The sequence below is a fragment of the Micropterus dolomieu genome, linkage group LG11, assembly GCF_021292245.1.
Source record: "Micropterus dolomieu isolate WLL.071019.BEF.003 ecotype Adirondacks linkage group LG11, ASM2129224v1, whole genome shotgun sequence".
Classification (NCBI taxonomy): Eukaryota; Metazoa; Chordata; class Actinopteri; order Centrarchiformes; family Centrarchidae; genus Micropterus; species Micropterus dolomieu.
Genome location: NC_060160.1, coordinates 9735479 through 9762399, shown reverse-complemented (window position 1 = coordinate 9762399; position 26921 = coordinate 9735479). Strand labels below are relative to the sequence as shown.

General features: G+C 40.4%; 3 protein-coding genes across 6 annotated transcripts in view; 2 read left to right on the top strand and 1 right to left on the bottom strand.

Annotated features, from left to right (window-relative positions):
• The window catches only part of fndc3ba (fibronectin type III domain containing 3Ba), a 98235-nt gene extending 85511 nt beyond the window's left edge, over positions 1-12724 (top strand). For all 4 annotated transcript variants that reach the window (XM_046061894.1, XM_046061893.1, XM_046061895.1 and 1 more), the window contains 3 exons: positions 4377-4543; positions 5933-6060; positions 8169-12724. In XM_046061894.1, the coding sequence (XP_045917850.1) occupies positions 4377-4543; positions 5933-6060; positions 8169-8480 (607 nt within the window). In that variant the 3' untranslated portion in view covers positions 8481-12724. The remainder of the gene's footprint in view (positions 1-4376; positions 4544-5932; positions 6061-8168) is intronic.
• Positions 12725-15981: 3257 nt separating this feature from the next.
• Positions 15982-19819, bottom strand: ghsra (growth hormone secretagogue receptor a). Its single transcript, XM_046062833.1, has 2 exons — positions 18612-19819; positions 15982-18331 (listed from the first exon to the last, which is right to left on the bottom strand). The coding sequence occupies exons 1-2, from the start codon at positions 19450-19452 to the stop codon at positions 18018-18020; spliced, it is 1155 nt and encodes a 384-aa protein (XP_045918789.1). The 5' UTR covers positions 19453-19819; the 3' UTR covers positions 15982-18017.
• A 4420-nt stretch (positions 19820-24239) lies between these two features.
• The window catches only part of pld1a (phospholipase D1a), a 33715-nt gene continuing 31033 nt past the window's right edge, over positions 24240-26921 (top strand). Inside the window, exon 1 of the mRNA XM_046062785.1 lies at positions 24240-24397. The gene's annotated coding sequence lies outside the window, so the exon portion shown is untranslated. The remainder of the gene's footprint in view (positions 24398-26921) is intronic.

The window sequence follows — 26921 nt, the reverse complement described above, 5'->3', positions numbered from 1 at the left end:
AAAGTTTGGATTTTGAAGCCTTAATTACAGCGCCACCATGTGGCCGATTGGGTTCATATTTCTATGGAAGTACTATTCCCCCAAGTTTCATGTTTCTAGCTCATTCCAGCTCATGGGAATTTGAGCCGCCACGGCACACAACTAATTATAATAGTAATAATAACTAAAACACACAAACATAGAATAACATAGACTTCATAACTGATACAGAAAAGACTAAAATAACAAAACTGAGAACTAAACAAGGCAGGCACACAGTGTGACAAATCATCAGGGTGAAGGTTTTGTAGAAGCATCCAAGGTTGAGGGTAATGGCTATTTAGGACGGTATTAAAAAAAGCTTATGTTTACATAACATATTCGTTGTTTTTTTTAACACAGCTTTAAAAAGCAGAATGTTATATTGATTATAATTTGTCATTGTAAAAGCACGAATTTTATACATTAGTATAAAGTATAGCAATGAAGTGGAATGACATTTATTCAGACAGACGTTCAGATAAAAAAATAGCAGCATCTCTCCACACAGCCTAAATATTATTCCACACGCACCATTATTTCACTCTTTCCTCTTCATCTCCATCACTTTCTCAATATGGAAAATGACCATTAAGTCTATAATTGACGGAATCGCTAATGTCATGACAATGTGTGATTCCTGACTGATTCAACCTAATTGCCTTTGCTAATGATTCATTAATTGCAGCTAGTGGTAGTTGTGACAGGACGTTTAGGTGTATTAGCAACTGCATTAGAGGTTTATTGGACTGTGTGTATGTGTGTGTGTGTGCAGAGGGTTATCTAGAAATGAATGGATTGAGCTGGTTTACAGGTCTCCCCCTCCTCTTACAGTGCTCTTCCCTTGTTCACTCTCATCACACTCCATTAGAATGAATTAGCAGGAATTTGTTATTATTGATGAAATTGCCATGCCAACCAGATGCTTCACTGCTAATCAGAAAGTATTGAGGGAGATTGCAAGGGCATTTTGAAAATGGAGAACCTATTGAATCTTGAATATATTTTGCTTTGTAAACAAACATATTGAATAGCTAGCTATAATTTCTGCAAATATAATTTCTGATTTTGGCAATAAATTCCATCAGTGTCATTTTGTAACCAAATCGCTTTACTGTGTATTCATGTCTTTGACTTTAGTTGTCCCCAACCTTGTCTCTCGCTGTCTTTGTCTCTGGCCGATTTAATTTGTATTTATTCTCATTTTATTGTTAGAAAGGCGACTTCACCTCTGAAGGACCTCTGGAGAAATGCACTCCCCTTCATACATTTTCTCCCTCCCATCTCATCTTTCATCCTCTTTGTTTCTCTCCCATCCACCCTGCCACGTCTTTGTGGGTGTGTAAAATGATAAATAAAACCATTTTCTCAGGTTCACAATATTTAATTTCCTTTCTTTACTTTCCCCTCTTTTCCCTATTTGTCTCTCTTTCTATGACAGCTTATTTTTTCCATTCTTATCTCACTGTATGCACACTTGTTGCTCACACTTTGTCCTCTTCGCTTATGGCTTTTTCATTTTCACTTTTTTCACTCCGTTGTTTTACAAGCTGGATGAGTTTGTTTGAATTTTCTCATTTCATTTTCTCCTCATCCATATTACTCAAAATACCTTCTGGCAGGGGTACTGGGAGTGTAAGGGCACCATGGCAACACGGGCAGTGCAGTGCAAAGAAGGCTTCAACTTTCTGACAGAATGGATATTTTAAATGTATGCAAGTAGAAGAACAGGCACTAGCTCAGGTGCAGTTGCTGTCATTTATAAGAATTATCTGTCCATACGTCCATCGATATGTCTGTCCACCCATTCTGTCCTGTTCCTCAGCCTTTCTTAAATTCAATTCTTCCATCTTTTCATCTGATCAGCTTTGCTTATTTATCTCTCCATCCATATCTAGCCATCAGTCTCCCAGCCCCACCATCTGTTTATTCATTCGTCCATGTTGCTCATTTCTCTATCCTTCATTCTTATATTCAGCCATTTCTTTACGCATACCCATTTTTTTCAAGCAGCCAGCCAGCAAGCAATTCAGCCACTTTGAAAACAAGCTGTTTCTCCTTCCCCGTCTCTACATTATCAATTAGTATCCATGCATGATACATCCATATAAGGCAATAATGGCTTAAAAACATGTTTATTATATTGGAATGGATAACAAATGCATAAACTGTGTTGTGCAAATGTAATGATGATTTCATCATTAATGACAACTGCACACATTTATTTCGGTCATCATATGCTATTTCTGTGTGTACAATGGAAAAGGTTATTCTTTAAACCTCCAGTGCGGACTTTTGTCTCGCCCTTCGGACAGCGATTACACACCACTGTCGACACATGCTTATCTTTTATAGCCTCTGCTATGTGCATTGCTATAAACTTTTGATTGAAAACAGATTTCTCCCTTTAATATTGAGTAAAAACAGTTATATTGAGTCAACAGTCTGACAATTACAATTACAGTTACAATTTTACCGGGAAGCTGTTTGATAAAGTTATGCCAGAATAAATGTTTTTCTGTGTGGGATGAATGATTGCTGGCTCTTGGAAACAGTGTTTAAATGAAGGGCCGGTGCAGTCAAAGTAGTGTTTTAAGATGTCTGCATCTTAATCACTGCAACATAACTCAAACATCATAGTTACAGCACAATAGGCACATTAAATAAATACAGTTCTATTTTATGAGTACAGCAACAATCAGAAAAATAATGCATCTTTGTCTTCGGAAGCAAAAGAGGCGTGACATGTAACACAACAGCACAGGCGTCCTGTCCTGCTTGCTACCCCATGCTACACAGATGTCGATTCAGGTATGTTACTACCTCCTCTGCCAGCTTAACTCTCGCTCTCTGTCCTCCTCTGCTCCTTGTTGTGGTTAATTGGTTGGCTGTTTGGCTCACGATCAAGGTTGCCCTTCATCTCATTAAATGCAGCCTGGTGATTTTGTGTGTGTGCTCTGATGAGTATTAGTTACTCTGATGATGGAATATTATGATAATGGAAATGTTGACGGATTTACTTTTATATGAAAATTGCTGTTTTTTGGGCCATGTGGTTGTTAGCTGAGAGTCAGCAGAGAGTAAACAAGGTGAGACACGGTTGCACGTAGCATTTACATTGCAACCACTGAGCTAACTCTACCAGCGCTAGGTGTCTGTGTGTGTGTGGGTGTCTGTGTGTGTGTTAACTGTAAGGCCTGGCAGTGAGGCAAAGGATTAACAACATCATATATCAGCTGGAGAAACACATCACTTCTCTGTAGTGCAGCTACATAAAGAGCTCATCTGGAGTTATAGCCTTCTACTAAACCATGACCTCTCTCATCTCTTCTTTCTATCTCACCCTCTCTTCCCTTTATTCCTACAGTAGATCCTCCATCATTGTCTCCACTCTTATAATTACCAGTCACCTCTCTTTTCCAACTCCTTTATTTCTCCTATCCTTCATATCCTCCTCGGACTTTCTTCCTCCATCACTGCCTCCTATCTTCTACTTTGCCCCGCCACCTTTGTCTTCCCTCTCTCCCGTAACTTCCTTCCTCACTCAGAGTTTTACCCTATAGTGCTGAAAAGCTGATAGTGGAGATAAATAACCCCTTTTTTCAGCTAAAATCCCCATTTCTCCCTGATTTACTCATTCGCTCATTTATCATCTTGCCTTCAGTCCATCAATCTGTCCATCTAGCCAGCCAGAAACCCTTTTGGTGCTCGTTTTCATCAGATTTGTGACTATGGCCTGTCAGTATTTGTCCTGTGTGTTTATAAATCATCACTATCTTTGTTAAGATGCACTCCCCTCTCTTCCCGCCAGCATCCCTGTTTCTTTTCAAGGTCTCAACCACTTACTTCTGACGATCCCACCTTAACTTATGTTGATGCATTTGAAGACTCTTTTTGAGTTACTCACTAGTAAGAGGTGAATATCAACCATAAACACAAACTTATATTTGACGTATCAAGAGTTTGTTTGGATAGAGCTAGATTTATTTTAAAATAGTTAGGCCACCAATGTTATTAAGCACAGTTAACTTGTAATGCCTGCTATGATGAGTCAATGAAAGTCCTGTGCAAATGCATCAATCCAGTCCTGAACATGGTCTGAATCAGTTTATGTATCGTAAATCAGTTCTGTGTTTTCATATCATATGAGCATCATATCTCTCCTCTCCTCTAATCTATCTATTCATAGCACCATCCCTCCCTTCTCTCACCTTCTCCTCATTCTTCACCGTCTCCTTTATCTTTGACTCACTTTGTCTTCATGCCCTCTCCTTCACCGCTCGTTAGCATGTACAGATTTTGCTCTAGATTTGTGATTCATTCTCTCTTCCGTCCTCTTCATTACGTTCTCTGTCCAGGTTTGTGACAATCTACCGTGGCCCAAGCCACACCTACAAGGTCCAGCGACTGACTGAATCCAGCAGCTACAGCTTCAGAATACAGGCCATCAGTGATGCTGGGGAGGGTCCTTTCTCTGACACACACAGGTTCTGCACCACCAAGTCTGTACCCCCTGCCCTCAAAGGTAAGCTGACCCAGGCAACCCATTTTATTTATTCATTAGTCCAGCAATTTTGAACTTTAGAAGTTAATGCAACTGGCTCTAGCACTTTAGAGGGTACAGTGAATTGCCCAAAAGAGCTGATACACCCAGAGGCCAAAGTGCAGCAATACATTTGTTTCTGTTTGGCTGCTACAGATGACACATTTACTGTATCCTTGCTTGATTATTGCCTCCAGTATGTGGTCAATGCTGTAAACTGAGAGACAGTGGCTACAGTAATCACAGTAAAGAATACCCTCTCTGGTAATATAACACATCACAGCACTGACATATCCATAAACAGGGAAATAACAGCCGCAAGGGTCCAAACAGCTTCTGTAAAACTGTTACCAGTCCATGTGCACTGTCTGAAAGGTTCTCTGCTAATCAGCTTTCATTGAGGACAATAAAGTTGAGAGTTGAGACAAACTGTTCAATATGTCCCTGGTTAGAGTTTAGTAAAATGTATGTTATATTTAGCACAGGAATTAATGTAGTCAGAATTGGATCATTGTTGTTAGGTTGTTATTTCCGGTGTGAAATCACAATATTCCCCAAGGATATTATTGCCTTGCAAAACAATTATCAACGCTGAAAAACAAAATTAGCCACTACTCTTTGTTGTGGCTTAAATCCAGTATGATGTGCAGTACCTACACAGTTAACAGCCATTAACATGACTGAAACCATTACTGCTGATAGAAAGCATTAGTTTCTAGAAGGGGGATATTTGTGATGGCAGAAAATTGATCTGTCTTATGCTGATAATTATATATCTACCATTGTTTACTTATAGGCACCTTATCCGGCATGTTACTGTCCACTAGGACATGCAAGGGTTTGGTGTATGTGTTTGAACATCTGGGAAATTGGTATGTCTTATGCCTCTCTGTTACCATGGGAAGAGGAGTTTTCCAGGCCTATGTGTGTGGGAGCAGTCTCCCCTGCTACAATTGTTAATGTTGTCCTCTGCTCGGGGCCAGATATCTGATACTGCCCTAGGTGGTAGATGTCTGACCCAGCTGCTTTGTTTTATGTTCTTCTTTATTTTTCTCCTTTACTATCAACCAAAAGTAAACAGTTTGTTGTAATCCATTTACTTGTTCATTTCTGCACAGGGAAATATTAAATTTTCATCACAGATGTTAGTATTTACATTTTAGGTGGTAGAAAGAACTTATTTGGCCTTCCAGATGCATTCTTGAAATAGTAAAGGGTGTATTTATTACGTACACAGAGGTTGCTTTTATTTTTAGTGGGCCCAAATGTAGAAAGTCATTTCAAAAAGTAATACAATATAAAACAAATATTTTAAGTTTGAAATCCTGCCATGTGATTGAAATCATGTTTTGATGACATTTATTCCGACAGCTCCCAGAGTGCACCAGCTGGAGGGGAACATTTGTGAGATCACATGGGAGACTATCCCACCAATGAGAGGAGATCCTGTGAGCTACGTGCTACAGGTTCTAGTGGGACGCGAGTCAGAATACAAACAGGTTCGATTCACACACACACACACACAGGTCACGTAAGGACAGTGTTGAGAGCTCCGGTGTCTCTGTACTCCAGAGCCTCACTTCAGTTATTTGATTCATTCTTATTTTTGTGTGTACAACTACTGGGAGGATATATTACAGCCAGTCACAAATTTGCACATAGAAGAGTGAAACATACACACACAGACACTCTTCTCCACACACACATACACACTACATCTTCTCCGCACTGAGAGATACAGCATTCTGAAATTGAAGGTAGTCTGCAGTGCCAGCAGTATTTATTGAATGGTATTGGAGGATTTTAATGAGAATCACAAAACACGAGGAACAAGTGAAAAAAATGATTTTGGCTGCACTTGGAAGTACAGCATCGGCTAGCTGGCAGTAGGACAGATGAGCAGGCTAGTAGACTGCAGACAAAAAGACATTTGTCTTCAAGGCTGGTTTGTTCTGTTATTGAATTTCTGAATGGTTGGAGGGAAGAACTGCAGATTCTCACAAGCTGACAAAACCGCTGTTGCGTGTATATGTGTGCATGTGGGGATGTGGGAAGTATATTTGCTCATTTCATTGTGTACACACATCAGCTGTCAATACAAATCTGTGATGTGGCTTTTCAGATGTTTGTAGACTTTCCTCTCTGTGTGTTTGTCCTTTTGTTGTATGTGTTTCTTAATCTCACAATGAGGACAACCGTGAGGGAATCCATGCACTACTGTTTATTTTACCAACTTCATTCATAAACAAGAGACGCAGGAAATTCTGAAGGCTAAAACTAAAAACCAGTGCTCCTTGGTGTATAACACACAGATGATGTCTTAGCTCTCTGATACTGAAAAAAACATTTTGCTGTTTGTGATTGGCTAAATCTCAAGTCAGCTCAAGGGGTTTTACAATCTTTAGAGCTTATGACACCCTCTATCCTACACTCTCTTCAGAATAAAGAAAAAGTCCCCACTAAAAAAGGGAGAAACCTCAGGAACAGAATAGGGATGACAGACATACTTACAATAGATGTCATGTGTACAATTTTAGTAATTGTAAAATTACAGGATGGACCAAAATTATAAATAGATGGATCTGGTAGGACGTCAAGCTACTCCCAGGTACCGCCAAACAGATAGTACCTGTGCCTTTTTAATGTGCTGATCAAAAGAGAGGGTAGGATCAAACGTAACGCCAAGGTTCTCAGCTGTCAAACTTTGAGAAATCACACAGTTATCGTGAGTAACTGTTACTTAATCGAGCTGATGTCTATGTGGAGCAGTGCCAATGACAGGAATCTCAATTTCCTCAGAATTTAGAGGCAGGAAATTACTTAACATTCAGTTTGTCACAGCAGACAAGTAGGCCTCTAATTTCATAATTTGGGAACAATCATCTCTCTTAACAGCTACAGCTGGGAATAATCTGCTATAAGCCTATTCCAATGTCCTTTCAAAATAACATGAAAACAGGGATATATGTTTCTACCAATCAGCTTTTCTAAATTTGGTTAGAACCACAATAGTAGTCAGAATTGAATAAGTCTCTAGAATGAGAGATGAAACATCTTTTAGTATATTTAACCAAGTCCAGTTGCCTTTTATTTTATATTTATAGTGAAGTGGTTTTCAAGTTCCCAAACAGAATTTACACCTTGATAATGAGAAAGTGGGATTCAGTGGAAGGTGAGTTAACGTCAGGGGGTCGCACATTGTAAGATAACGTTTCTTTTCAGGTACACGTGCTTAAACAAATATATATGTTTTGGTTCAGTAATAAGGCAGGACTCACTTAAGACGCTCTGGAGGGGTACTGATCTTCTCACTGTGGAATAGCCATGATGCCCTGCCAGAAGTGTTGTCATAATATGACCCGAACAGACATTTTCTGAGAGTCACACCTGCCCACACTATGAAAACAAGCAATCATATGCCACCTAAGGAGGCATGCAACAGAACACCGGCTTACTAATTTCACTCATGAGCACACCTTCAGTAAAATCAACTGGCATTGTGTTTTGTAGAATAAATCTCTTACTTTTAAGACTGCTCATTAATGTTATTGCGTGCTCGTTATTGTTAACGTTAAACTGTGTTCTTTCCATCTGTCTCCCTTCACAGGTTTTTAAGGGAGAGGAGGGCGTTTTCCAAATATCTGGTCTCCAGGGCAACACAGACTATCGTTTCCGTGTGGGCGCCTGCCGCCGTTGCCAGGACACATGCCAGGAACTGTGCGGACCACTGAGCCCCTCCTCCTTGTTCACGCTGCGTCGCCAGGAGACGGCATCATCAGGGGAGCTGTGCGCCGTGGAAACGGGCAAAGGGGCGGGCCTGATCTCCAGCGACGAGCGCTTTGCTGCACTTATTGTGTGCGTGTTTGCAGGCTTCTCCATCCTCATTGCCTGCTTGCTACAGTACTTCTTCATGAAGTGAGGGAATTTTTAACTATAGGATAGAAAGAGAAAGCAAAATCAGAGTCTATGAAAGAACCGAATGAAATCAAATCAAACACTTGAGATATACTTCTAAGGCTATGTATGTTTTTTTTTTTGTCAAAGTATCGATTCTGGCTTTCCTCACCTTGTTCCTGTTGTCTTCTGCCTTCACTCAGTCTCTCTATGTCTCGGCTGTCTTTGTATCATTGTCTGACTCATTTGTTAAGAGTTTCTGTCAAGGGAAGCCTTGTCTTAGCTGTACCTCGGTTGGGAAAGAAAAGTGATAATCAAGCCTTAAAATATCTGTGAGCAAAGCAGTTGCTCCTCAAACTGACCTGCATGTTTTTTATTTTGTATCTTTTTAAAACATATTCGAGTAGAGAACGTGTATATTTCTTGACGGTCATTGCCTTAATTATTTTTTTTTGCTGCAGTCTTTATCCATTTCAGCCATATTCCAATGTAGGGCTTCAAAGCTTTAGCCGTTAATATCATTTTATTCATTTTGTTACTACTCTACAGGCTGTTGGTCAATTCATGCAATCTGCACCTGCTCTCACACACAGACTGACAAAGACACAACGCACACACACGTGCAAATTTATTTACACATTCATGCAATGACAGTGAGAAACACACATATCCTCCAATCACATATCTGCTCTGCTTTTAACATTCAGTCACTCGCTCATTCAACTACCAAAGTGATGCAATTCATGTGTGGTGTAAGATGCTGCTATCCTGTGATTTTATTATATCTAAGAAAGAATGAAAAACCAGTAATCTAATATATATACACACACAATATATATAAATATATAGAGAGACAGATAGATAGATATTTGTTATAATATCTATGATACTATAGAAGTGATGTAATAAGTGATGGCAATGTAAAGTCTAAACTACAGTGTGAAAGGGGAGGAGTTGACTCTAGGTGCTCACAAACAGCAGCTCTGAGGTTAGTTCAGCAGCTTGTGCATATGGTTGAAGGAGCCCTTTAACACTGGTCTTGGATCAGAATATTAACCCTTGTAGGTATTCAAGTGTTGGGCATTAACTGGCTTTAGCATTTAGGAAGCCAGGCTGTGATCGTGATTGGCTGAAACATACCAGGAAATGGCTGGACAAAGTATTTGTCCCTGTCCTTCCATTTCTACCATCTCAAGTACCATTGCTCCATACTATTTATCTGTAGCTTTAGTGGTGGTATGCCCCTAGCCTCACAGACCCAGAGGTGCTAACAGCCTGCCAGCTGGCTGCCCTTCTCAGAGCTGTGTGTGTTAACCAGGAAAGCTATTAGGAGTTAGCTTGAACTTTAACCCCCCCCCCCCCCCCGGAAGGCCAGAGCAATGCTGAAGCTGTAATGCTAAAGCTTCACCTAGTCTGTGAATTGATACATTTGAAGACTCTTCTCTTTCTCTCCGCTTCTGCCCATAATTATCTTAAATTACCTTTTGCTCTGGCTGCTCCTCTCTTGTTTTCGATCCAGCCCGCCTTTCTGCAATGCTCTCTCTCCCTCCTTCTTTTCTCACTCTCTCTTTTAAAAGGTGCTTTATTGACATGTAATCGGAGCAGTAGCAAGTCTGTGGTCTCACTCAGACGGACATGTTCTCTGGGGACTTGAACTAATGTTCACTAACCAAACAAGCCTTTGACAGAACACAGTTCAGCAGAACAGGGCATTCTGACACATGTAACACCCCGTGACCTCCCGCCTGACTCCTGAACCCCAACTCAAAGCAAAGCCAAGGTACAGCCCAATACATACCCTTATGATCCAAAGAAGTCACCCTGACCTGCAAGATTTATGTGTGACATCACTACTTTAGTCAGGGTGTGGGGGAAGAAGGATTGGGTGGGAAAGGGGGGGGGCAGTAGATTAACCCTGTCGCTCAGCTCTGATTGGCAACCTGTAACGTACCTCAGGGAAAAGGCCTTACAAAGGGGAGATCTAATCTTGTCATCCCCATTGCTGTCATCATCATAATAGCCTCTCTTTCTCTGTTTCTCTGCCTTTCTCCCTCTCTTTTATCTTTTTCTTTCAGTTTGTTGATGCTGTATCTTGTCTTCTGTCTCTGCTGTGCCTTGCTCCTGTATGTGTAAGCAAAGTGGTTTACTAGCTCAAAATACCATTGCCAAAGTTGATGGGAAATGTAAGGTAGAGTTCTTTTCTAGTTCTTTTTTATTTATACTATATATTTGCATACAGTACTTTACATGCCAATTACAGTGCAATCTTCATTTATTTATTGTTTAAAAATTAAGAGACAAGTGTAGTTATATACTAATTTTTTTCCTTGTAGCATGTTTTTTTTCTTTTTAATTTTTTTAATGGATGTATGTTAGATTGTATGATTAAGGCCAGCATTCCTTATCTCAGTAACCCTTTAAGTATTTCTCTTACAGCTGTTGGGAACCTGTAGCTCATCAGTCCATGCATTGCAGTTATCATTGGCGTTTCAAACATGTAGCCAAATGCCTATGTGTTGTGTTTTTTTTTTCCATCTCCTGCTTCGGCCGTGCACAGTCAAGCAGTTCTTTTAATGCTTAGAGAGACATGTAGCAAAGCCAGGCCTTTAGGGCCACTTCAGAGTCATCTGTATTGGGATAAACGTAGCTGCCTTTGGCTTTTTTTCTAAATAGTGTTATAATGAAGCTTCTGATATCTTTTTACTGTTTTATTGCCAAAGTGCAGGCTTCTCGTGTCCACTAGATGTTGCGTTTGCAGTCGACTAGAGGGTTCTGTGATGTTCTTCTGTAACAACGCAGCGTTGCAATTATAATTATTGTTATTATTCTCTCAAAAGGAAAAAAAACATTAACTTGATCTGTGATTATGCTTCTTTTCATATTATCTTTTATTATTTTGTTTTGTAAAGCAAAATGTGCCATTTTGAAATGTGTGGCCCCCTTTGGTGGAGAGTAACACAACCTTATTTCACATAGTAAGGTTAAAAAAAAGAAGGCAAAAACAATCATACGATGATTTCAGGCAGATGACGACAATAATAATATTGACGATTCCTTGTTCAGGCTAGTGCTGGTATAGCAGTAGTGAGTATTTTGTATCCAGTATTTTGCTAAGAGATGACATACAGATATATCTATAGAGCTATAGAATGAGATGGTAATACATTATGACTAACAGAGTTGAAGCACTTTTTTTATGCCGAGCATTAGTCTTGATGAGGTTAATATGAGCGATTGGAGGCTCAAGGTCCCTCGCTCTGTTCCAAACACTACTGCCAACGCCGTCTGTTACGTTCATTAGCATTATTCTGTCATTGGTGTCAATGTGACATTGGCATTACTGGAGCATGGTTCTGTGTTTCTCAAATGGCACCCTGCTCCCTGCAGAGTGAAAACTGCAGCAACAGAGGAAGTACAGCTCATAGGGAGTGCGGTGCCTCTCTCAGACGTGCACATGGTGTCTACCTAGCCTGTTGCATTGTAGTCGACAGGTGGAATGTGAGGTGCCCTGTCCTTAAACTCCTAATGTTATGTTGCCCACCCACAGCCCCCTTATTCCCCTTTTCAAGCCTTAATGCCCCAGTGGGAGAGCAGAGGTTCGCCTTGGTTGAGCTCAGGCCAGTCATGTTAGTGTTGTATAGTCTGAGGTTAACACGTTGTTAACTGAAAGGCAGTGTTTGTGGGCAGGGTACTCCCTTTATGTGCTTTGTTGTTTTTGTTTTGTCATTTTCAAATGCTGGTGATTTTATACACACCCCGCCCTTCCTACCCACCCACCCTGCAGGTCCTGCTCATTTGGCAGGCATGTCAGGAATGAGAGACAATTTTTTGTCCAGCAACTCCACGTCTGTGCCTTCTGATCAGTTTATTTTCTTCTTTTAATTATTTTTTTTTTTGTTATGTTTTGTACGTTTTACAGTAAGTAGAGATTTTCAGAATTTGGCGATTTGACAAACATACAGAGACTCACAGGTATTTAACTATTTTTTAAGCGAGACAAAAAGAAACATATTTTTACCTCACGATATAAAAACAAACATTCCAATGTTGTCATGGTCTACGAATTGAAAAAAAAAAAAGAAATTCATGCATTTCTTCTTGTATTGTAAATGTTAGACAATTTCATATGCATTATATAAAAGAAACTGCCATATCAATTTTAATGTATAGATTTTTGCAAATACTACCCTATGTATGTAAGACGTAACTGTATCGGTAGCGTATATATAATATATTTATGCCCAATAAATGTTTTGATTTTTTTTCTGACTTTGATTCAACCTGTGTGTTTTATTGTGTGTCATTATTCATCAGCACTACACAGTAGCAGTACATAAACTGTGTATGATATAAAAACATAATTTACACTTTCTACAGGTAAACATATTAGATACTGTGTTATACGATAGCTAAATAGACAGATTTTTGGTTTGAAAATTAGCAGTATAGCCACTGCTAAAAATCTATTTCACTCAATTTACTGTACTGTTGTGTAGCAGTATTTTTTTATCTTCAAGATTTGCATAAGATGTAGAATAAGTGTGTCAGTTTAGGCTGGACTATCAGTGTGAATGTGTCTGTGTGAAGATGTGTCAGTGCTGGATTTACTCTCCAGTGGCCTTGATAGTGTCTAGCCACATATCTGGAAAGGGTATTTCACACATGCTATTGCTGAACCTGAGGTCAACCAGAGAGAGACTGCTGCTCTGCATGCTCAACTCCGCTCACCCTGCAGCAACCCAGGGACAACAGGGAATATTAGTCTTTTGACCTTTTTGTGTGATCGTTGGTGCATGTACACTGGTGTGGAAAGTGAATGATTTAATAGGTAAGAGCAAAACAACACTGTTCCACTAACTCACTCTTGCCTTTCTAAAATTAAGCTTGAATTGTTGGACAAGAAGCACAATTTAACTAACTGAATGTGGTGTCAGATGCACCAGGTCTTGTATGTTTAAAGCAGACAACTTTCTTGGATTTTCACCAACAGTATTATCTAAAGTTTACCAAGAACAACAGCGCAATCTGCCAAAAAATCCAATCATGTAATGTACTTTTCTGGGCGTGAAGTCTGCAAGTTAAAAACAGGATGATGTGCAGGAGACTGAAGAGCACAGAACCTGTTAAACTTGATACCAGATGGGCAACAGCAAACAAAACCAGGCTGTGCTCCACTGATGTCAGCAGAGAAGATGATGAAGATGAGGCAATCGAAAGATCAGACTTAACATAATAACTGTATGGAGAGAGACCTACGTGATCTGGTTGTTTGTGATACTGCAAATCCAGTCCAGGCTTCTGATTTGCAGTGAAGGAATCTACATTTCCCCAGTGAAGAATCATCAGAACACCATTGTATACATAAATATCCCTTTATGGTCATTGATTTTGATGTTGATACATCCCACTCTGCTTCCCAGGTTATGTTTTCAATGGTCATTCATTCCTTCAGTGTTTCCTGTTTAATTGTGTTACTCACCTCTTCTCTCCTTACAGATCACTTTATTCCTGCCTTTGTGTGTTTCCTGTGTGTGACTGTCTGCCTCAACATTGATTGGTTTCACCTGTCCTTCATTATCCTCCCCTCTCTGTCATATTCAGTTTATGTGTTCCCCTCATTCACATGTCAGTTCGCCTTAGTATCCAGTGTCTAGCCTTGTTTTCTTGCAATTAGCGTTACTTGTTTTTTTGGATGTGGCTATTTTACCTGACCTCATCTTAGTCATCTCAATGCATGATTTGTTTGCCTTTCTCTAATTTGTGTACCGAACCTGTTTTGGCAAATAATGTGATTTATACCACAATCCTGTTTCTGAATCGTGCGTTTGAGTATCTGCAGTAATACCAGATGTATTTATTTAAATCGTGGTTCTAGGGGTGACATTAGCAAGGTTGGTTAGTTAGTCGAAAAGGACCACCACTTTAGTTCAGATTAAAAATATCTCTGGCTTGCCATGCAATTTTATACACACATTCATGATCCCCAGAGGACGAAGCCTATAATTACTTTGGTTATGCCCAGATTGTTTTCCCCTTGCTCCATCACAAGGTTCCTATTTGTGCTTTTACAGTAAGTGAAATGTTGCATCAAATATTAAATAGATTTCCACCACTTTGGTGATACCTTATCTTTTCATCTAGCACCATCAAGTACATTTTAAATGTGTCCAGTACTTTGGTTTATGGCCAAATGCCCTTAAAGCTGACATTCCCACCAGCCTCAGCTGTACTTTATGTGTAGTGCTAATTAACAAAGAGTAAGAATGCTAAAACTCTAATCTAGGATTGTGATTGTGGCAAATGTTGTCAATGTTATGACCCGATCTGAACCCAGAGCACCTCTGGCATTCTGCACCATTACAGATTCTTTAACGTGTTGTTATTGTAAGTCTGAACAAACTGAGACACCTGTCGAACATTTCCAGCACTAAATAAATTTAAGCTGCTGTGAGGGTGCACATGCACAACAATGTGCAAGGTGTACATGCCTGCCTCTGTTTGCACACCAGCTATCTGATACACCAAATACGTTACTGCAAGTACAGGAACACTACTTCAATTCCACCCTCCTCCTCTTTATCTAAAGGTAGTAAATGCACTCTCTACTGCACAGCCTACATCAAAATAAATGATCATGATGTCTGACTCACTGATTAAGCTCTTCTTTAACCTTTTGTTTTATCGTCTATTTTCATTGCACATTTTTTTAATCGAGACCTCTCAGCCTCATCCCTGCTATTTCACACCCCTTCTTCTCCTCACCACCCACTAACTATCTTCAATGAGATACCAACCCAGCTTTCATTGAATGAATTCACTTTGGATTTTATCTTTTAATCTTTTAAATGTTCTGTTGATTGAGTTCAGACTCACAGATCTATTCTTGTGCTCTTTCCTACAGGTTTTCACAAACCTCTGCTGGACATTTTGTTGTCTATGGTTTGATCCGGTACCTGAGAGTACCTCAGAGGTGACTGAGGGGTCCTTTAAGCCTTGTATGGTATCTAAGGGCAGAACCTACTTTCTTTGAAGCTGTATTACGTTATGGAGTGGTGGTTGTGGCCACAAAAAAACTGAGATGACACACTGCTGTGTCTCTGCGCTAAGATTGCAATCTATTACACCCCACTGAGACAAACATTACATAATGGGACATAGCAGGGTCACATAAGGAAAAGATTACAGGTCCTGTGAAGGTGCAGTGTGTGTCTGTTCTGTGTGGTGTAGACTTTCCTTCAATTATGTTTGATGGGGGTGGAAGGGTAGTGTTAAATGGTTTGTTAGTTTCACAAATCTCTTTGTTTGAAGTGAATAACTCACACCTGTTGGAGACAAAAAGCTAACTGATCAAGTGTGTGCCAGCTTGCATGAAGAATACAGAGGTTTACTAAAGAAAAGCAAAGAGGAATTGAGTTTTTCCTTTTTTTACTTTTACAAGACTTTATCAACAGATACATTACCCAGTAGAAGATATTCATAGACATTTTCAAAAAAATTAAAGAAAATGAATATTTTTTTCTCTTTTAATTAGTATACATCCTGTAGATTAGTAATAGTATGTCATGACATAGGTATGTACAGTCAGAAACATTCATTAACAGAGATACATTCTTCAGAGCCAGGAGGCCATGTTTTGAAATCTAGTGCAGATTAGTGGAGGCTGCTGCGGTGATTTGGACTGCTGAAACCATCTGAGTGTACAGCATTGAGTGTATAGCATTACAAAGCATCTATTTACAAGTTAAAGCAAGCACAACATCATCACTTATAGATAGTTCACTCATCCTCTTTGTCCAAAAGAGTGCATGACACATTACAAAATAAAATCACATTTATTTATTATTTATTTTTGCCATTTCTTGCATTATCTTGTGGATATATTAAGAAAGGCTATTTTTAAAACTTTCTTGTAGAATAGTGTGACATTTTGTGAAGTTTGGCACCTTTGGCACATCAGAATGTTTCTATTTCAGTTCACACACCATCATGGACTATAAAGTCACCAATGAAAGTAGTTTTCACTGGGCACCCATGCAGTCTCACCATGCCCTTTATTTGAAAATATTTAAAATCTCAACTGGCAGCAAATCAATAAACAAGAAAAGTAAGACACACATGATATAACTTACATTGCATGTGTTTGATTTAACAATTGAAGAAGTCACTCTGCCTGTTCACACTCAACAGCTTAAGGAGTGGGGAACAATTTGTGCTAAAGATGACTGGGAATCCACAACGCAGCTAATTCTCCAGGTTGACTGCTCTTTAACTTTTATGACAGTGTGACTGGGGAAAAATGAAAAGCTACTCCACCTGGCCAACTGTTTTCATTACTTACCAAAGCTGAACATCGTTTCACATAGCATAACGAATCTTGCCAAATCAGACAAATGACGGATGACAAATCTGCTACATGTTTTGTATGATTGGATCCAGAGCTTAAAACATTGTGCCAACACAGTTGTAATAAAATAAAAAAGGCCCTTTGCTGTATTTTGTATGAACGTAACTGACATCAGTACACCTGAGATGGCTGAAATCAGCAAAGTTTGAATGGTGACTCAGAAAACTGAGGCGTTTATGGCCACTGTCATGTTGATTTTTGCAGTAACACCAATCAGCTTTCTTTGTCAAATGCACTAAAACGACATTTTTAAAAATGCACTGCACTAAGTGACCACTCAACATTCAGTGATAGCTTCTCAAAACCTACTCATGTACATTGCTTTTTTTAATGACTTCTTTTAAGCAGCAAGAGTCTGTGGCTTGAATAATGTTGATCATTTAACAAGAATTATGTATAATTACAATAATTACAGATATAATTATGCATTTCTTAGAAATGTTTGCATTCTGTAAACTGTCTCACAATCCTTAACATCAACTTGCTTTGTGGCTTCCATTTATGAAACTCCCAACATTGATATTGACACCCACTGCTCCTTACTACCTGGCTACACAGGACTCTGAATTTCACAGTACACTTACATCCTCACACTTTCTAAAACAAATTACATGAATCACATTTAAAAGGGTGACACCTGGCACGCAATACACACATGCAAATTCTCTCTCTCTCTCTCACACACACACACACACACACACACTGCACCTCTGCCCCTCTCCAAAGGCATACAGAGAAGTGCCACAAGTTCTACAGTGCTTTCTGTCTTCCAGAATATGAATACAATATAAGGCAATTATTGATATATATATGGGGGGGCATTTGGACGTTTGAACATTTGGATCAGTATAAGGCCAGTGTATCTTGCACCTCACCAGTCCAGCTTTTCAGCAGGAGTGTGTTGTGTGAACAGTGGGTGGCACTTTCTGAAAAATCCAACAAGAAAATTAACCATTTCAGAAAAAAATCTTATTGATGCATGTTGACAACGTGAATAGTGGCTTGTAGCTTTTTGTGGCTTGCCTTGTTCTCATCCTCTGTTTCTTTTAGTCTGGTCAAACAAAGGCAAGTGCCGCGTTCACGCTCAGAGAACCGTTTTCTCCCTGGCCTGACAGTAATAATGGCTAATTATGTCCAGACATTTTGACAGCCATACGTTTAGAAGCTGACTGTGGATTCCGTCCAGCCGTTCGAGCCGTCCCCCTTAACGGTGCTGGCGGTGCGGCCTCGTGGGGGCTGGCTGTCGATCAGGCCGAAGAGGCGCGCCGCCGCGCCCCGATATTTCCAGGACATGGTGTTATATAGGATGGGGTTGATGGCGGCGCTCAGGTAGAAGAGAACCACGGACACCAAACTGCAGTACTCGGACAACAAAGACAGCAGCGGGGACGGGGCGTCCAGTGAGCGGAACTGCAGGTAGCGACCCACATGGAACGGCAACCAGCAAAGGACAAATGCCAGCACCACCACCACTGGAAGAGGAGGAGGAGGATGAAGAGGGGGAGTGCAAGGAGAGGGTGGGGTGGAGAGAAGAGAGCGGCAGAAAATTATTAATGAGTAAAAGACAAGGACTTAATTAATAAAGTTGCAAACAAGCTTTTCTGCTAAATCTAAACGTTCCTCTTCTATCTTATATAATGTTGGCAAAATGTAAAACCTAGACCTTGGTTTACTAATTGATTGATGTCCACCCTTGTATTTGACAAATGTGGACCAATTTATGCGTGTGCGTACTTTGCTTTCCAAACATACCCAGCATCTTGATGGTCTGTCTGTTGCTTTTGTCGCGGTGAGCCACACGGGAGCTGATGTTTGTCTCTCTGTGTCTCTGCCACAGCCGACGGCCTATGAGACTGTAGAGCACTGTGAGACAGAACACCGGCATGAAGAAGAAAACAGAGCTCAACCACACCATGGCCCCCATCAGGCCTGACTCCACAGCGTAGTGCGTCATCTTGCACTCCCGGGTGTCCCCGGCCTCCAGGAAGAAGCCAGTCTCATTCATCCCTGAACTGAAATTTGTCGGCCCCATGTTGTCACGCTCTACTCCCACCATCACAAACACAGGTCCGGCGCTCAGTAGAGACACTGTCCAGAGCAGAAGAATAAGGGCACGCACCCGCCTTTTGGTAACCAGGGCCTTGGCACGCAGCGGGAAACAGATGGCCAGGTAGCGCTCCACTGACAGAGCGGTGATGCTCAGGATGGTGGAGTAGGTGCACGACTCTGACACGAACTGAAAAAGCTTGCAGAGCGCGTCCCCAAACCGCCAGGGCCTGTACCTCCACATTCTGTAGAGGTCCAGTGGCATACAGAGGAAGATGAGCAGGTCGGATACGGCCATGCTACACAGGTACAGGTTGGTAGTAGTGCGCATGTCCCGGTACTTACTGACCACCAAAATAGTCATGACATTCCCGACCACCCCGACCAGAAACAGCAGCGTGCAAGCGATGGTGATGACCGTGAGGAGAGGGATTGAGTAGTAATTGAGAGGAGGGAGGTCAAGGTCAACGTTCTTTGTGGCGTTGTGGGTCTCCTCCCAGCTGCAGTTATGGGAGAGGCACTCAGAGAGATTGGGCCAAGAGGGCATGCTGTCGCCGCGCGGTTATTCACCGGGCCGTGCCTGGCCCTGACTGCTAAAGGCACCCCGGGTCTGGGACTCCTCAAGCCCCCTTGGTCTGCCCTTTTCTCCCATTATCAATGTTTAAGTTGCGGAGGTAATGGCAAAGGTTGGCAGCCGTGCGTAAAAAAAAGATCCTTGCGCCCTCACAATGAAGGTAAAAAAGTCACAATTCTGAGCAGCCAAAGACCATTTGAGAATCTCCAGGGAACATATAGTCCTCTCCAGAGTCTAACACAAACATGAGGCTATTTTAGGTTGATCCATACTATTCACTTTATCTGCAACACGCACTGTGATACGGCTCAACAATGTTTGGTGCTGAAAAAACTTCAAAAGAGGAGTAGGAGTGCTAGTTATAAAACAAATTACATGCTTAATATTTGTAAGCTAAATCAAGCGAAATTCATGCGGAGATGTATTCCAATCAAAACAAATGCAGCAGAAAACAACACAGCAGAAACATACAATATCTAAAAACTATATTTTTAAAAACTCAAAGACACTTTATCTCCCGCGTCCTTTCTGTTTGTGAGAGTCACCAGCAGCTGAGTCCCTTGGGGAAATTAAACTTGAGAATATCTCGCCCCACGGAGTTCCCATCACTGGCAGCGCGTCCCTGTGTTTACGCGTCAGAAAAAAACAAAACAGTGGTTCTGCAGACGAGTGGCACCCGTAAGCATGTGATAGTGAGTCAGAAGCAGGGTCGCAATGTTGCGGTAGCTGCGGTGGACATCTGTCCTGGGAGCTCAAACTCAGCCAAACAAAAACGCATAAACAACAACCACAGTGAAAACAAATACCGTATCACGGAATGCTTTATAAAGGTCATCCACACCACGAAGGAACGACGCGTTGTCAACATAATCATGCAAATATGACTCCAAAGGATAGAATAAAGTAGCTGAGAATGAAAGAAATTCACCGTGGCTTTCCAGATCGGGTCCTCTAGTTATGGTGCATATGTGCACCCTGACTCCCAGTGTGCAAAACATCATATACAGGTGAAGTGGTGCTGCTCAAGGGAGGGTGATGTGGGGGTCTACAGCGAGTCCAGTGCTGCAACGCCACCTACGGGTCTTGTTAGGGCAGTGATGACTGGGGGTTAATGCTGACCACTTTCAGAAAATCTTTTTACCACCAAGTCTTTCAGAGAGCATAGTACAGGAAATGAAGAGTGACCTTTCAGAAGCATTTCCAAATGGGAGTCTGTCCTTGAGCAAGACTCAAAATAACCAGCTGCAGAAGTGAGGCTTTGCAGCTGATCCTGTCAAAAGGTGTTTAAAAACATAATCATCAGCATAACATTATAAATATTCTAAATGGCTTTTGCTTCTTAAAATCATTCGCATATTGAAATTACTGTTTTTTTAAGAGCAATTTTGGCTTAAGGTGTAGAAAGTACAGTTTTTACCTGAACAAATGATGCTTAATATCTCAGAACTGCACTCTGCCTTGAAAGAATCATTTAATTCCAAGGTCACAAATAACAATTATTGCATTACAGTCAGTCTAAAGCCCAGATTTAATTCAAGGCTCCAATTTGCCCTCTGCAGAATGAAAACAGGGGCCATGGTGTCGCACTTATGAGTATACACAATGCCTGTTTCAAAGAGTGTTTGCAAATAAGCAATGTGTGAAATCCCACCTTCTGCAGAGATTAATGCAGTGTTGCATTGTGTATAATGAGGTTAGAGCAGAGTCACTTTAGCAACTCATTTAACTGCCACTAAAATATAGAATATATCACCCCATAATAACTGGCGGGATGATTGTCTATTTTACCAAAGGCAGCAAAAAGTAACTACAGAAACTGTGCAGTTGAGAAAAGGTTTGACAGCTCTAAGCCCAGCAGTGTAACATAACATTTAGTTGTAAAACTTTAGGTTTATACCTTTTCAGACAATTATTAACCATTATCACTGACCCCACCCCCCACTGCCCGCCACCCAAAACATTTAGACTCAATGTAAAACGTGCAGGGAAAATGCAGTATTTACCATACAAACAATATATGTTCCTGTTAATTAAAATTGTTCTTAATTTCCTTTAATTTCATTTATTTGTTTATTTGACACAGACAGTGCTCATTAATTAACAGTAAAGTAACTGTAAATGAGCCAGAGTTAATGTTAATCTGTTTTCCCTGGCCAGTTATTAAAAAGGCAACCTAAAATAAAGAATTAAAATTAAATAAAATAACTTATTACAGTCAGCCTGTAAGTCATTTAATGAGTCAGGTAATCTTTAAGTGAAAAAATTATCTACGTTACTTTTTTCACATTTCACATTAGACTTAGCAACAACCTTATTTTTGTGGTATAACAAACTTACTAGGATGTTTAAGCATCAAAATGGATTTATTTATCACAAGAAACAGGAAAAGGTGAGTAAATTAGCTTTATTCAAGACCATCTATAGCCAAAGCAGGAGCGCAGTCGTTTTCTTTTAGTTGCTTTTATTTTATTTTCCCCTCAAAACACACATTTCTATGACATATAGATGCTTTTATGGTAAGATAAAACAATAAAAATTTTACTGAATATGTAGTTAACAATTTTTGTGTTTAGAATTTCAATTTCTAGGTTGAAATTCTGCTACTTTCCCAAAGTAAACACTGTAAGATCAACAACTTTAGCTTATTTTGTTTTTGGCTTAATTACAGCTCAACAGTGAAGCACATAGCTAATTTCAATATAAGTGTGAATCTTATCACAATTGGAAATGCAATATATTTCTATTTTTACTGCGCTGATGTGATCCTCATGCTTCAAATATTGTTATCTTGCTGGCCTTTGCGCTGTCTTTACCAGTAGATACCATTATGTTTATGACCACTGAATCATGAGAGTGAGAGAGAGACAGAGAAAGAGAGAGAGAAATAAATAGAGAGGGAGAGAGCGAGAGAAATACTAATGGTGGAAAGAACACCAGCAGGACACGTGTAAGGACAATTGTATTTCTCACAGCCTCTTTGAGACCTTTTCATTGCATCTGGTATGTATCTGTCTGTCATCGTATGATGTGTATGTGTATCCAGACTGTATTGTTTGTGTGCATGGTAATGTGCATTTGGTTGATGGGCCCTTTTTTGATTTTCAGGAAAAACCTTAACCTATGAGCTTCTGACATTTCAGTGGACCCTTTCTCATAACAACGGTTGTGATCATGATATTAGCCAAACAACAAGCTGAAATCCCCACTATTTACACAGACAAAATACCAAAATTGGACTGTTTCTGGGACAGGAGGTAATAAGCAACATTGGGTATATTCACTGAAATGTCACAGCTGTAATTTAGGAGAGATTATTCTGTCTTTTTATGGCTGTGAACTGTGTGTTCTGTATATGAAACATACATCTCCCATAGTTTCCTGCTGTTCATCTCTGTGTTTGATGTTTTTAATTATTTTATTGCTGTGTATTCTGTAAATTTACCACTATACTGTTTCAGTCCAATTTTTCTGTGGTTCATGTGCATGTGGTTCTGGAGTGAGTCTGCTAAACATGGTAAAGTTTTGTCATTTTGCCTGAACTATGCTTACAGGGTGTGGTAGTAGAGTACAGGTTAAAGGTCCTGTCATAGGGATACGCACAAACACTGATCAGCCATAACTTTATGACCACTGACAAGTGAAGTTAATGACACTGATTATCTCATAATCGTGACACCTGTCAGTGGGTGGGATATATTAGGCAGCAAGTGAACATTTTGTCCTCAAAGTTGATGTGTTACATGCAGGAAAAATGGGCAAGCATAAGGATTTGAGCAACTTTGACAAGAGCCAATTGTGATGGCTAGACAACTGGGTCAGAGCATCTCCAAAAACAGTCTGCAGTAGTCAGGACCTGTCAAAAGTGGTGCAAGGAAGGAAAAGCTCTGAACCAGCGACAGGATTATGAGTGGCCAAGGCTCAGTGATGCATATGGGGTGTGAAGGCTGGCCAGTGTGGCTAGATCCAACAGACGAGCTACTGTAGGTCAAACTGTTGAAAAAGTTGATTCTGATAAACAGCGGAGTCCCATGCCTCAATGGGTCAGGGCTGTTTTGGCAGCACAAGGAAGACCTACAGTATGACCAGTAGGTGGTCAGGTAATGATATGGCTGGTCGGTGTACAAGTGTGCGTTTGGTCTGTGAGAGGCACAGTACATCCCTTCATCCACAAGATGGAGGAAGAGATCTCTTTTAATGTGTATGTGTGTTTGTGTGTGGCTGCCAGAGTCCTGGCTATTTTCTACAGGTGTGATGAAGGTATATTTAATTAGAGAGCTCTTTTAGCAAGAAAATACACATAGCATGTGTACACACAGGTTAACATGAACAAACTAAATAAAATTCTTGCTGTTGTTATTTTCAATTCCTGTTTTTGTTTTGTTTTTTTATAAATACATGTGTTTTTTATGTCTTACAAGCGTAATCCTTATAAGTTTTTATGAATGCACAGATAGGGATCGACAGACAAACATACTATTTGTCACAGACAGATTCATAAACATAAAGCCAAAAGACCAGACAAGAGACAAACAGAGACAGAAAGTGAGTGTAAAATGGTGAGAAAATAGGCAGGACCATTATTTTCTCACCAGAGGGCTCCTCCTACTTCACCAAAACTCAGAACTTTGTTCTATCCAATGACAAAAGCCTGTGGGAGGAACCTGTGTCTGTGATTGGAATAGAGTTTCAGAGACCCCTCCCTTCCTGAGGAGTTGGAGAGAGTTCACTGCTAGTTTTTTTCACAGCCACACTTAGTGAGTTTACAGGAGCCAGAACAGAAGGATACAGGACTAGCTGTCTGCTGCTGTTGTGCAGTTCTTTGTGGAGAGTGTGCGTCTTAGTATTGCTGTCCATTCAGTGAAGCCAAGTGGATTGATCACTAACCAGCATGTGGGCTGCATGTCCACAAAAAGAGCAGGTTGGTAATGTCTCCCTCTCCCTCTCTGCTTGTCTCTGTGTCTGCTTTCTTCTATTGCGTCAATGGACTGGGAGACATATGTGTCTCTGCGACACTCCTTGGATTTGGGTTGTCAGCGTGATCATGTAGAAGAATGTACAGTATGTTTGAGTCTGCCATTATGCTTACTGATATAAGACTGCAAAGGTGTGCGAGTGCTGGCCTGCTGTCGACCTTCTCGCACCCTGTTGTGAAAGTTAGTTGCTGTAGCTGGAATGTCATGGGAGGACTGGAGATATTCTCTTTCCCTGCTGCTGCTCGCTCATACCAATCCCCCCCTCTCCTCTCTTCTTCTGTTGTATTTGCAACTGATACACACAATACTGACCTGTGGCATTAAGTAGTCTTAGTTTTGCAGAGGCAGTGGCAGAAGCATAACCTCAATGTTTTTCTGTTGTGGTGCCAGCATACATACAGAAAACTTTTTCACTGCCCTGCCTTAGGCTTTAAGTGTGTGCATGTGTGCTGACCCATTCCATGTGGAACTACTGCTTTCCTGTGCAGTTTGTGATACATATCAATGTACACACTCACACACACCATTCTGCTTGAATATTGTTGAATACTCAATCATTAATCTGGGACAAGTTAAAGACTTAGTTTTACCTCATTGCTGTTAGTGTTTATTTTTAGCGTGGCAGTCAGCATTATAGTTAGTGCAGTAAATTCATTCCAGATGTGGACTACATTCTCATATGCTCCCACCATATGGTGAATCCCTGTCAAAAAACCACAAACCCTGTTTTGAGTTTCCAAACACAGTCTCAAAATATTTTTAGTATTGTACAACTCTTATTGTTTCTGCAGCTTTCATTGTCAATCTGCATCATAAGGCTGTTCATAGCTTATATTGGAAGGGTATGCTGTTCACTAAATCCTTAACAGGAACAGACTTTCTCATTCAATAACAGGTTTAAATCACATTGCGGCAGACATCGCTGTTTTACTGCTCAGGACAAATGACAAAGGTCTTCTGCACAGACTGTTGAGATACAAAAATATAAGTGAATCAGAAGTAGGTTATATTTGGCCTGTATACAAGCCTGATTCATGCCGAAAATAAAATAAAGAGCGATATCTTTTTCCTGAAAAAAAATTCTCATTACTTTCGATATTCCACAGAACACTGTTGTTTTCAAACAAACAATTGTAAAAATTAAAAGTAGTTTCAGTAAAACCAAAACTACCTTTATGGCCAAATACCACAGGAGATGGTAATTGGGGGGAACCGACCCTTTCAGTCAAGAGCACGAATGTCCTCTATACTTTCTGCCCTGCTACTGTAATCATGGTGAGTCAGAGTCACTTTAGTGGTCAGTACACAAGTTAAACTTTGGTAATTTCCAGGATCTAACTTGGCCGCCTTGGTTGGGCTGAGTCAGGCTTGGCTGAAAGAGAGAGAGAGCGCAGTTCCATCACTCCTTCAGTACAATGATGCCTTGTGTTACCACCAGCAGAACGCCACTCTGGCGATGATGACGATTGCGCCCTCTCTTCTGGCATCTTGCTTTCTCTGTCTCTATGACCATCCCTATCCCCCTATCCATGGTGTGAAGGATTAGATAATAGGCAGCTTTAGTGTGGGCAGAGAAAGAGAGGTGTCACAGACCTCTCTTGTTGCTTCTCTCTCCCTCCATCTTCTCTCTCTCTCTCTCTCCCTTTGTACCATCTGCACCATGAGGAGCTTGGCACCACATGATCTGTAAATGCCAAGCTAGGGTTATTTTATCTTTAGTGTGTGTGTGTGTGTGTGTGTGTGTTTGCACATCAATGAGTGTGAGTGGTAGTCTGTTACGCAAAGATGATGTTCACATGGTTGTACTGTATGGTATCTTTAAAATGATTTAAATCGTTCACTTACATAATTTATACTTTACAAATGTTAAGCTTGTTATCACACATCCAGGAATAGATGTTGCATCTCACAAGTCATCTCTGGGGAGAGCACCTCTGCTGATATTGACATACAGTACATGTTCCGCCTGCCTCCAGTGTTCTCTTCAATAAACGTATACTTGTCAAACCCGTATTGCATGCAAACCTAGAATAGAGAAACATATAGTAGGTAGGAGGGAGTACCTTGCCTAGGCAGAAATGCCTAGAGTTCAGTTTATGACTGGTAGAGATCATTTTGCATACATTTCTGGATTGATGACGAGTGAGTGAACGATATTGAAACTATTACAGTGATGTTGAGTATTTTCCACAAGGCAGTACAACCTTTTTTTTGTGCTGCCTTCACCTTTTCCCAACCTGTCATCTCTAATTCTACTTGAGCCAGTGATTTCTTATGTTTTCCAGAAAGACATGTATTTAGGGCTGTGTGATAGTCTAAATCATTTACACATTATATATGCACATATATTCTGATATCTATTTCTAACTCAACATGGTAAATGTATGCAAATTCACACATAATATAATCAAACTGATGTTCAAAACAATGAACTGTGTTGCACTGTTTTGCAATTATGCAGACCAAACT

Coding starts and splice junctions, on each gene's coding strand:
- ghsra (XM_046062833.1), bottom strand. CDS start 19,452: ATGCCCTCTTGGCCCAATCTCTCTGAGTGCCTCTCCCATAACTGCAGC. Junction 18,332..18,611: donor ACAGACCATCAAGATGCTGG/GTATGTTTGGAA, acceptor CTCCTCTTCCAG/TGGTGGTGGTGCTGGCATTT.